Genomic DNA, 12,851 nt, shown 5'->3' with positions numbered 1-12,851 from the left:
CTCTTACTGTTGGACTTTAAATGGGCAGACTGACAGCAGGAAGCTGTCAGCTAGGGGACTGTTCTACCTCGCGTTCTTCTGAGCACTCTTTGCTAGCCTCTGCTTATTGGAAGGTCAAAAACATTTAATGAACTTCTCTACAGTTCAGTTCTCTGGGCCGACTACAGAACAAAGAATGGAATGCAGCAGATGTGTTGTTATTTTAGGTGTAATAATGGAAGATAAATGTCCCTTTAAACGTTAATTAATGCTTGGTGTGGGAATCATTAATTGTTTTATTCTAACTTCCAGAGGTGTGGATTTATAAGAGAATTTGTCTCAATTGATGCTTAAAGTCTTTTTGCTCCTCAGCACGAGTCAAACCAGGATAGTAAATCAGATTGATACATCTTTTAGTGATGTTTGACTGTAGGGTCCTTACCTCCGTTAGGACTGGTAAATAGAAAATCACTTGTTCATTGACTTCAAACCTGCCTCTGCATACACTCACACATGTACTCTGCTGATCTAAATATAGCGTTTGAGGGGAATGTGAACAAAATGAAGCATTGCCTTCAGAATTCTTTAAACCTAACATCATACAATTTTTCTTCAGGAATAAATGGGTTTCTATTTTCTTAACTTGGAAGTAGAATTCTTTTGACATTTGACTATTGGGCTAAGTGAGATGGCTTTTTTTTCTCTGTTACAGTGCTTTTGTTCCTTTGAATATTCCCAACAAGAAGAATTCCACAGAGTGGGAGAAAGTGAAGCTCCTGTTTGAAGAATTTGGAAGTAGTCGTAAGTTTGAGATTTGTTCTGAGCTTTGCATAACTTGCTACTAACTTATCTTGGCGTACTCGTCATTTACTGAATAAGAAAACTAACTTGCTTGGTGACAGTTTTCTAACTGGACTCTAATGCTCATCTACACTAAATCTTTGCAATAAGATTATTCTCTTCAGACAAAAAACCCACACCAAAAAACCGAAAACAAAAAACAAACAAACCAGAACTGTCATTAGAGAGGAGACACTGGCAGTGTCTGCTTTCAGTACAGTTCCCAGCTGACACCAAGGATTCCCATGTCGTGTCCTATGATATTAATAGTGGGGAGGGGAAAGTTATGTTCTTCCATGGAGTCTTCACTTCACATAGCTTTTAAGTGTTACTTAGCCAGGGTGTGTTTTCAGAGCAAAGGTGTGAACAAAGTGTTTTATAGGTGAGCTAAGACAAACTTGATCCCACTTTCCAAATGTTGGAATAAAAGTTATTGTGCTCTAAATTCTTGAATTAACTAGAGGGAAGGGGAGGACATGGGGGAGAACACTAAATAGTTCAGTTATGACTGGGTGCAAACATGAAATTGATTGCTTAAAGTTAATTTCTGTAATAGCTACTATAAGTTTCCATGCTACTGTTTAACCAAAAAAAGCTTGCCATTTTGTGTCCTGCATGGTGAGGTTAGGGACAGGGCTGTCTGTTGTGAGAAATTATGCAGGAGCATTTGGGGAGTTTGATTCCTTTGGGGATTAGTTTGGTAATGCTTTTCCTCTGCTATCTCTTTTCATTTCTATAATGATAGTAAGGCTACAGTAATTTCTTAGTCCCCTGACCTTTTTCCAGTTTGTGCATCTGCATGTATGTGGTCTGGGTGAAGCTGAGGCCCAGAGTCTGGCTTGTTTGGTTATTTGAAGGATTCATGCTTGCCTGATTCTCTGGATAGTGCTTTGTTATAAGAAATCAGGGGATAACAAACAAAACAAAGATGAACCATCCAGAATGCATGTGCAAATTGTGAAAATTTACCACAGCACCCTGTGGAGGCCAGAAATAAGTCTTGAAGAGGCATTAGACAGCTGTGGGAGCAAGTTCATTAGTGGCTAGTCAACCGTTTGGTGGAATTCAATATCTGTGAACTTGTAGCAAAGGCGAGATGACTGTCCTGCTTCTTGCAGTATTGGAGGAGGATCTACTGCTGACAAAAAAACTATGCCAGGTGAATTTTTCATCTGAGTTGTGATGTCTGGTAACTATGTCTCAATTTTCTTCCTTCAATCTAATGATGTTAAGTATCTTCAGGAAACCAGTTTAGTAAGAAATGTTCTTATACCTCTACTGTTGGAATTTCAACAGGCTGCTTTTTTTTTTTTTTTTCCAGATGGCTTGACTGCTCTTTCATTTTCCATTAGTTCCTTGACTGTGATTGGAATGTTGGCAGCTATCACTTACACGGTAAGTTGTTACACAAATGTTTCAGCTCTTTACATTCATGATACTTGCAGTTATCACAGGCTGCACTTGTATGGAAAGCTGTCATCATGCTAAACAGCTTGAACAGTGTCTTCTAGCTCTGGATTTTCATGGTTCGAAACACTACTTCTGAGTTCTTGGAATGAGAGGAATAACTTTTTTACTGCAAGTTTAAGAACCACTGTTTTGGTACTTAAGCACAGATCAGACTTAATTCCAATGTCTTTCTGCAAGTGGAGGTCACATTATTGCCTATGGCTTGTAACATTCACTGGCTCCTCCTGTTTTTAAGCCTCTGTCTCCTTCTCCATCCAGCAGTGGAGAACTAAATACTGCCTTTTTTTTTTTTTAATTCATTGAACTATGGCATAACCTGGATTTGGTCTGGTCAATCTATAATACTGAATGTAAGCTTCACTACAACTTTTCTACGTCGATGTTTTTATCTCTACAGAGCTTTACAAAGAAAAGTCTGGCAGAATAACTTGATTTGTGAAGTAGTGTGCAAAATGTTCTCGATCGTAACTGTCTCTCTTTGTAAAAGGCTGTTCATCATTCAATAAATTAAAAGCAATGTCTTTAACAGAGCATTGCTTCACAGTTCTGTATTTCTAGAATTTGAGTAAGGGTAAATATTTATGCGTGTCAGGACTCAGTTTTAGGTATAAAGAATCTGCAACATCTGAGATGTGCTTAAATCAAGAATAGCTAAAAAGTTAAAAGCAAATTTGAAACTGTTTAGAGGCTTGTTTTCTAAAGGGAATATTCTTTGTAGTCCTAGGCATGCAACTAAACTACTGTAGTTCTTCCTGTAGTTTGAAAGGATTTGGAAGTGTTCATTCTGTAACTGATTGTAAATCATATGATTAAGGCTGTGTAAGTTAAACTGTTTCACTCTTGCTTTTATGTGCAAAGGAAAGAAACCATTTTAACTTACTAGCTTTGACCAATATTTCATGTTCCTGTGGTCACTTGCTTTTCCAGTCTGTTCTATTTCTTCAGTCACTGAATAATCAGCCTGTTTGTAATGCTACGTGTATTAACTTGTCATCATGGTAAAATTTTGCAACAAAGATCAAGTTTTAAAGCTCAAGGTAACTGCAGACAAACCTTTAAAACCTCTCAGAAGTCAGTGTTTTCCTGATAGGTTTTCATCTTTAAGTTTGTGTCCTTGCTAAAGTAACTTTCTCTTCCATTGCAGCCTCGTTCTAACATAGTAAAGTTGTTCCTATGTACCTTTGCTAGTGAATTCTCAGTGGCTCTGTAAAAATGGCTCATGAAGTAAGTTATTTTGATGCATTGCTAGCCAAGGAGATGTTTTGTGTTAGCTTGTTGTCAGGCAAAGGATAAATGGATAAAATTACTGTAGAACAATGATATAAGAGGGAACACTGTTTTAGTTTTAACTAGTAAGTGGTTAAAGTACCTGTTAAATACTACCTTTAGACTCTTAATCTTAAACAAATCTAAATTGAGTAACAAGAATAGCTAATGATTTTCTGTCTCTATACTACTGACTTCAGGTGGTGTAAGTTAGAGCAGGATTATGTGAGGCAATTTAGTACAGTGTCTTAGATGTAAGTGTCGGAACACTGAGAGCTTGGTGGTCATCCGGCTCTGTGCAGTAAGTAGGAGAGCAATTTGGTGGATCAGCTAGTAGGTATCTCCAGTGAGCTGAATTGCTCTCAGCCCTGCTGACTAAGTGCTTTAACTTGACCTAAATTGTAAATTTTATTACTTTAAGCCTTTTCTGACTGACAGGGGTCACTAAATCATTCAGGCTATATTGCTGACATCTAGATTGTGTGCTGGTCAAAAAAGATCCAGACCTTTGCCTAGCCTGCAATAACATGTCAGCTTTTAGAAAATTTGTTTCCCTTTATTATGGAAGGGAAGATTAATCTCTTGTTCAATTACATTACTGCAGAGCACATGTAATGTGTTTTAACCTCCATGAGACTAACATTAAGAACAAACTCATTAGCTGGGAGAATATCCTCACTGTTTTTTCCAAACAGCTACCCAAGTATGGCTTTTATAACTGTTAGTAAATGTCTATAAGCATCTAAAATGCAAGGTTGTTTTATTTTGCACAAATGTATTGCTGACTGAAATGTAAACTATGTTTAAGAAAGTAGGATTTGGAAGTTTTTTGATTTGTTGCTAATATTACCTACTTCTGACGTTATTTCCCTATTTATTTTTGGAGCACAGTTTGGTTGTAGGCACCATTCAGCTGAGTATCGCGATTTGCTTCTGTCCTCAAAACTAGCTGAACCTGGAAATAGGTGACTTCTGTTTAAAGTTCAATAACTTCAGTGTGCTGTGTCTGTGTGGTTTCTCATATGAAGACAATACCTCTGTCCTCAATTTTGTTGCCTTAGTCTTACTGTATTTAGGACTTGTACAAATACTGGGTGGTACATAATGTGAAACATCAAGCATGAGCTAAAAGTCTTCTCTGAATGCCTTAACTTCTAAAATTTTAGGCTAATTTGCTGCTTGGAAAACTTCAACCAAGCTGTCCATGCAAACGCCTGGAACATGGACTTGTTTGCTTTGTTTTTAGGTGTTATGGCAGGGTAGGAGAAATGGAGGAGCTATTTCACAGAGGGTTTAGGGATGGGCTCACGCAGGAGGTGGTTCTTGTCCGCCTCTGAGAGAGTGGTTTTGGTCATTGTTTTTTGTCATTGTTTGCAGGCTCTCGTAGAATCTTATGCTGAAAACAGTGAGCTGTCTTTTGATATGTGGGTGGACTGAGGTACAAACATGTCATGGACAGTGAAAACCACTTATTAGAAGGTCTGTGTTCTCAAAGTAGGAGCAGCAATAGATTCTTTTATGCTCTAGTGCTTTCGTAACACTTTGCCTACTGCCAGTGATGGCCAGGCTTCCTAATGTAAGCAATTTCCACCTGTAACAGCATGACAGCATGAGCAGTGCTGTTCTCGTTGTCTGAAGAGTGAACCGAGTGTGACCTTGACAGCATGGGGATGCCAAGTACCTGCATTCCAGTTTATATCATGGGCTAGGCTTTCCCAGTGGTACACTTAACGCAAAAGTTACTTCAGTAGTAAAAAGTTCCTGGGCTGTCACACTTCCCTAAGCCTCAGGGAGAGATTGGCCCAGAGTATAGCTTCTCAGTCTCTACCAGTTTGGCTTTACTCAACTCCTTCCAGTTGGGAGGAGAAGTGTGATTCTGGAAAGGGTCACTGTTTTTCTCGTGGTAACTCCCCACTTTGTGTTGTGGATTATTTTTTTTGCTGTGTTAGTCTTGTATAAACCCCCCTTGCCCAGAACCTCTAGGTAGGACAAGGGAATTAGTGTGCAGGCAAGTCTGAGACTTTGTCTATAATGCTTGCTTCTGACTTCAGACATCTGATGAGTAAGTAGTTAAGCTCCTGTATTTTTCAGCCAGCCCTCTGCATGCCTATCAAACTGTTTGTCCCAGTTTCTAAAGGTGGGAGGCCTTTGTGCTTAGTCATCAAACCACTGTTTGATAATTGGTGGTAGACTTCTTTTTTTAAACACAAAAAGAAAATACCTTTATATAAGGGTGAACACAAGAACAAAGACACCTACTTAAAAATTTTCTGCAAGTGCTTAGCAAATGATGGGAAAGAAAGTGTAGAGAGAATAGATGGGGACACAGTCTGTGATGTCTGAGTTCTCTTGTTTCTGAACAGAGGTGATCTTAGATCTTTGGCATATACTAGTTAGGAGGTGAGGATTTGTAGTATAGACAACTGAATTTTTTTAATGTTCCCCTGACTTTTAAATATTTTCCGTCTGTTCCATTGCAAGTGTTGCAATTCTGTTGTTAAAGGGAAGCTAAGAACAGGTGTATCTGGTCTTCTGTATAATCATATTCACCTTTTTACTCTAAAGAAAAAATCTATTCTGAACTTCTAATGAAGGTTGTATTGTAATAAGTGATATGTTAGAAAATACTTTCATACCTAATTAAGAATGTTTTTATATTGCATGCCTACTAATTTAACACAAAATACTAAAAGTAAATGGGAATGCTGTGCCTGCACTGACTGCAGTTGACTGATTTAATCTTAAAATGTTATTTGTGGAAGAATACCATGAAACAGATGAATCAAGTGATTCTATTTAAGTCACTTGAAGTACAATTTGTCCATTCTACAGTTGGTCAAATGTATGTTAACAGTGCTGCTTTTGTGTGGCCTTCAGTGTGAAGAATTAGATTATGGCTGTTCTAAAATTGTGCTTTTGCACTGTGGTATTACAAAATACTGTGAGAACCTGGGAAAAGAGGCTTTCGCACTGGCAGCAGGCAGCCTTGAACTTGTGTAGATATTGACAGCAAAAGCCCACTTCTGTGTGTGTATGCTCCTAGGCTTTTTCTATGAAAACATATTCTCCTGCTTCCACAGGAGGCCCCCCCCTGTGCAGGGGGGTGGTGTTCTTGAGATTGTAAATGGCTACTATTTAAATTATGGAACTAATAATTTAGCCCAATGGCTAATCTAGTTAAAATCTATTTTTTAAGGAGTACCATCAACAATGAGCCAGTGTTCTGGGCCTCTCAAGGCCTGGGGTGATTTAATGTGTTACTCTGAAGTACATGTTGAGCTATTCATGCAAGAGAACACCTTTCTTACCGGACCATGTAATATTGTAACATTTGGCACCTTTGTTTTTGGCACAGAGGGGATGGGTGGGGAACAACACAAACTGAAGCATCATGCAGGACCAGAGTTGCTGACAACTGAGGACTTTTGTTACTGAGTATGATAAAAAGGTAGATAACACTACAGTTTGAAAGCCAGTGAGCTAACATAATGACAACCACATCATTTTCTATGGCTTCGAATATCAAAATCAGTTCACTACATTTGACCTAGTGATACATACAGAGAAGAGCTTTTCTTGTAGTTTGAAGGGAAAAATGCAGGATTTAGCTGTTGAGTTGTGAGCTTGTCCCCAGCTTCTGAATGTGGTGGCATGAAATACACTGTAAAGCTGAAGATGCTGAAGAAAAAACTTATTTGGTAGGAAAAATTCCAAAGTTCCTCAATTCCTGTGAAATACTAGTTATGAGTTTGCGAAGGGATTGGTAATACATATTGAACCTGAAAGCATCTCATCCCTGAAGGGAAATCACTGGGAGGGTACTAACATCGAAACTACCAGCTCAAGGAGTTAATGGAAGAGTTGCTTCTCTCAGGGAAGGTCATGGCTTCCTCAAAACTGCTTTCAGTGACAACTTCATACAGAAGATGGTATATGTTTTTGCAGATGCTCTTGATTAAAAGCAAGAGTTATTGTAAGAATTAGATTTAAATGCAAGGTTCATGTTTGCTATGAAATATCTTCAGCAGTCAACAGCTAATATTTGATTAAAGGAGCAAATTAAATGTTTTATGGCATTTCTTAACACCATGTCATTCAAATGAGAATAGAAATGAGATGCAAGGAAGATGACTGAGGAGGACTAAAAGGAGTGTTTAGAGAGAGGATCTTTATTTTCCACTCAAAGTGTGGAGTTAATTGGCTTGTTCTGTTTAGTTTTCCATGTGATGACATTTGGGACAGTCCTGCAGAATGTGGCAACTGTGGCTTCTCTGGACCTATAACAGTGTCTGGCAGTGGGCTGTGTTGTTCTTGAGCCTGAACCTTTTTCACTAGTGTTACCCTTCTATAGGAAAAACAGCTTCTCTAATGCTTGATTGTAAAGGGAGGTGAAAGGTGTCTAGCATGAGGCTAAACATTTTGAAGGTGGTATGTAAAGATAAGGTGGAGCAGACATCTTAGTTGTATTTGACAGTCTCACCTTATTTAAAAAGTCCATAACAGTAAATTCTCAAATTGCCTCTTATGTTTGCCCTATAAACTTCTGTTCTATTAGCTTTGTTTCTGTTGTTTTTTTTACTATAGCCATTCCAATAAGCAGTTTTTCTTTGTAAGGTCCTTGTTTTATTAGGAGGTGGGCACAGAACTGAATTCTCTAAATTTTCCAAAAACTTAAAACTTTTTATGGAGTGTAGCAAACTTACAGGTTAGGACAAAAAAAATTCAATTAGTTGTGTGATAAAGCAGAATACTGTTGTTTTAACAGCATGATTTGTTTGAAATGGAGTATAACAATAGTTTAGGTCTATACCTTACTTGTATTGCTACAGTACAATTTTTTAAAAAGTAAATCAAAATTCTGAAAGCAAGTTTATGGACAGATATGCATAGCACTTAATTCTTAAAGCTTCAGAAGTTGTATTCTGAAGAACACTTCTGAACTAAACTGTTCTCAGAGTAATGCTTCCCACTTCAGCCTTCAACTCTTTACAGAATTACTATACTATTATACCATGCAAAAATACCTTGTCAGTGATTTGCATTTTCCAAATCCCCATTGCGAAGCCAGACCTAGCCCACGTGGGGGGTCTCCCATAATAATGTTCTCGGAGAAGATTATGAAACGTGGGCTGGATAAGCAGAAAGTGAGGTGGATTGTGAACTGGCTGAATGGCTGGGCCCAGTGGATGGTGATTAGTGGCATGAAATCTTATCTAGTTGGAGACCAGTCACTAGTGGTGTATGGCAGGGGTCAGTACTGGGTCCAGTCCTGTTCAACATCTTCATTAACGATTGGGATGATAGGGTAGAGTGTACCCTGGGCAAGCCTGCAGGTGACACAAAACTGAGAGGAGTGGCTGATGCTCCAGAGGGTTGTGCTGTCATCCAGAGGGACCTTGACAGGCTGGAGAAATGAACCAACAGGAACCTCGTGAAGTTCAGCAAGGGTAAGTGCAAGGTCCAGCAGCTGGGGAGGACCAAACCCAGGCACCAGTGCGTGCAAGGGACCATCCAGCAGGAAAGCAGCTTTGAAGGGAAGGACCTAGGGGTTCTGGTGGACACCTAGTTAACCGTGAGCCAGCAGTGTACCCTTGCTGCTAAGAAGGCTAATGGTATACTGGGCTGCATTAGGAGGAGTATTGCCAGCAGGTCATTGGAGGTGATCCTTTCCCTCTGCTCAGCCCTGGTGAGGCCACACTGGGAGTGCTGGGTCCAGTTCTGGGCTCCGAAGTACAAGAGATGTGGAGCTACAGGAAGGGGTCCACTGAAGGACCGCAAAGGTGATTAAGGGACTTGCCTCCCATTAGGAAAGGCTGAGAGCTAGCACTGTTTAGCCTAGAGAAGAGGAAGGCTCGGGGGAATCTTATCGATGTGCACAAATATCTGAGAGTGCAAAGAGTAGGGACCCAGGTTTTTTTGTGGTGCTCAGTGGCAGGACCAGAGGTAGAGGGCACAAAATGATACGCAGGAGGTTCCCTCTGGACGTCAGGAATCTCTTTTTCACTGCGAGGGTGACTGATCGCTGGCACAGGTTGCTCAGATTGTGGAGTCTCCCTCCTTGGAGATACGCAAGAGCCATGTGGACATGGGCCTGGGCAAGCAGCTCCAGGTGACCCTGCTTGAGCAGAGGTGTTGGACCAGATGACCTCCAGAGGTTCTGCAGTCTATGTACTAAGTGGACCTGCAGGATTTAGCAGTGGTACTGATGGTACCACACTTACTGTGGGTACCTCATGGTGTGAGATGTCTTCTGTGTTTAAGCTTGGCTGTAGCTATGAAAAGTTTGAGGGGACAGTGATTGACAGTAAGGTTGGTTCTTTATTGGATTAATTTAATTTCACAATACTGGTTTTATTGTTATAACCTCACTTAACTCATGTTGGAAAAGGTTTTGTTCCATCACAGCTGTTATTTTGTGAGAAAATGATTTATTAGAGATTCTTATTATGATTTATTCATCTCAGTACCACTCATGTTCAAAGCAGCTCAGTGGGTGCTTTGAAAAACAGTATGCAGTATCTTCAGAAAAGTAGGTAGGTCTATGTTTTAGTAACTACTAACTTTTGCAAGACTATTCTATGTCAGAGGGTAGTAATAACTTTTAAATAGTTTGATAGGTGGCAATTTGCAGAAGCTCCTTGTGTGAGTGAAAGGGAGAATACGCCTGTTCTGGGGTTGAAGAAAACTGCATTTAATAATCTTAATCTAAACAATACAAATGACTTTTTTCCATTGTTTTGAAACTTTAAAAAACTTGGTTGTACAAGAAGCAAACTTGCATGCTTCTATGAATGGAGTAAAGATATAAAAGTATTTTTTAACTGTGAAAGCTGCAGTTAAGTTTCTTGTGACTAACTTTGAGCTGATCCTTATTAGCATGGTCTTCTAGAATATAATACTAAAACTCACACTTAATGTTGCATTTCCTGAATATACTGAAGAATAGTCTTTTCCTTATATTAATTGACACTTTGGAAGACTGGGAAAGAGGGAGAAAGAGGCAACTAGGGAAGATGTGTGTTCTAAATTTTTAACTTCTTAAGGGGAAATAATAAAATAGTGGTTTTATCAAAAGTATATATGAAATCTACAACTGCTCACAATAGATACGTTAATATTGCTGACAGGAGCATAAACATGTCACTTTTCTCAAGTACGTGCAATGTTAAAATGTGTAATGTTGTTTAAACTTATTTCTTGGTATGGTTCAGCTTTCAACATTATCTTGAATTGGTAGTTGCTTTTCTGCTTTAAAGCTTTACTAACACAAAGTCTACTTTTTCAGTGTTATGTAATGCATAATACGAAGTACAGCACTTGATATTTAAAATTGTTTTGTAAGAAATGTGAACAAGTAATCCTCAGGGGGGCTCTGCAAATCCATGACCTTGATGATTTATACTGACAGCTTTCCATGTCTATAAATGTGGAATATAACAAGAAAATGATAAATTAATGCTGCAGTGCTTTATTTGAAACTGTTTCACAGATGATGTAGCTTGCATTTATTCTTTCATTAATGTGTTTTGCATTGAAATGGTTTTACATTGCCTTAGGTATTAAGACAATAGTTGTTGTCAGCTCCAGATTGCTATTTGAATTCAAGGCAGAATAACGTATTACTCACACAATGATAGGCAGATTAATTTTTGAGTGATCTTGTGCATCTCATTTAGCATGTCCTTGAAGGATGATTATAATTGGCTCTGTAATTTTTCCAAAACACTTAATAAGCATTATCTGATTTCATATGAAATTGTGAAGTGATCCTTTTTCCTCTATCCTGAAAGAGATGTTACAAAGCTCTGTTTGTCTACTGACAAATTTAATGACCTTTTCACACCTAATTTATGAGTATGATTTACTTTTCTTACGGTTGACTTATTTTTATTAACAGCCAAAAAGCTTAAAACCTTTTATAGTTTGTCTAACCTTAAAAGCATTCGCTGTCTACTTAAAAGAAAATCAGTAGTAATCGATTACTGAGAAATCCAGAAGTTAGTAGCATTCATTGTCATTACCACTTCATCACTTCAATGTCAATTCTTAAATATAAAAGTAGTTATTTGATTATGTTCACTTCTCCATGAAGCAGTAAATAACTGAAATAGCAAACCAATTTGGGTGTTACTTGTTTTAACAGCCTGATTCCTACTACACTCTTGAACTGTAGATGTTTTAAACTGCTGGATCAATGATAGTTTTGTACTGTTGAGATTTTAGAGTTGCAGCTTGAAAGGAAGTTCATCTTTGGTTGTTAATGCTCTTCTAAGCCTGATGGAGCAGTGCAGAAGATGGCAGCTGGTCAGAATAGTTATGTTCAGTCTTATCTGTAAAAAAGTTAACTCTGACTCGGTTGTATCTCCAGCAGGTACAAGTTCACTGTGTGTAGTGGAACAACTGTAGGGTAGGAGCTGTCATACTTGGTTTCTGCTTCTTACAAATCTTGACTGCATTTTTTTTGTCCACTTAAACACTGACAAATAAGTGAGACAATGTTTGTATCTGTATGGTGGAGAGAAAACAATAATATGAAAAACAGGTGAATGGGCAGCAAAATACTGTAGTGATGAATGTTAGAAATGGATAAACAAGTACTTAATGCACTTCATGTTGTGTACAACAGATCATGCAAGAAATACCATACTGAACATACCAGTTCAGTTTGGTCAATCCATTCCATGCTTTAAGGCTTTTTTTATAGCAATGTTACACAGAAACTTACGTGCTCTTATAGCAACTGCAGATTGGATACTAAGACTTTCCATGAAAGAACTGAGATTTTACTAGTTAACATATTGAATGATTTTCCAAGCTGTATGGCATGGGCTTTTCCAAAACATAAAAATAAAAAATATACAACTGTCTATGAGATGGTCTGCCATCTCCAGGTGCATTTAGGAGGTTTTCTCCTTCACTCTTTACAGTTTAGGGAGGATGTGTGAACCACTGTCACTGTTTGCCATGGTTAATGGTGTTCTAGAAATAAAATTCTTGAATTCCAGTTTTTATCTTTAGAATGATAATGTGTAGATAGCCAGAGATGGAGACAGTTTTCTTTAATGTGAGAAAGTAGCTGACTGTTACTTGTAGAGTTGGATTACTTTTCAAGAAAACTGTGCAGTCTAGGTGCGAAGAGAAGAAAAGAACAGTTTCAAGTAAGGTAGAGTCCTAGTTCAAGCGCAGAAGTGTTGCCTGTATTGGTATGACATATGAAAGTGCCCCACACTTGAGACTACTTAACTGGACTAGCTTACCTGCTCCGTCAGAAGCAATGCTGACAAGGGTGCACTGTA

At 38.5% G+C, this 12,851-nt stretch overlaps 1 protein-coding gene across 1 annotated transcript in view; it reads left to right on the top strand.

The window, feature by feature from the left end:
• Positions 1-12,851, top strand: part of LMBRD1 (LMBR1 domain containing 1) — an 82,798-nt gene that overhangs the window by 26,941 nt on the left and 43,006 nt on the right. The window contains exons 6-7 of the mRNA XM_049817772.1: positions 692-780; positions 2,141-2,214. Coding sequence (XP_049673729.1) covers positions 692-780; positions 2,141-2,214 — 163 coding nt within the window. The remainder of the gene's footprint in view (positions 1-691; positions 781-2,140; positions 2,215-12,851) is intronic.

The sequence above is a fragment of the Accipiter gentilis genome, chromosome 15 (genome assembly GCF_929443795.1).
Source record: "Accipiter gentilis chromosome 15, bAccGen1.1, whole genome shotgun sequence".
In the NCBI taxonomy this organism is placed as follows: domain Eukaryota; kingdom Metazoa; phylum Chordata; class Aves; order Accipitriformes; family Accipitridae; genus Astur; species Astur gentilis.
The sequence above is the reverse complement of the archived record's forward strand: the minus strand, read 5'-3'. Positions and strand labels throughout refer to the sequence as shown.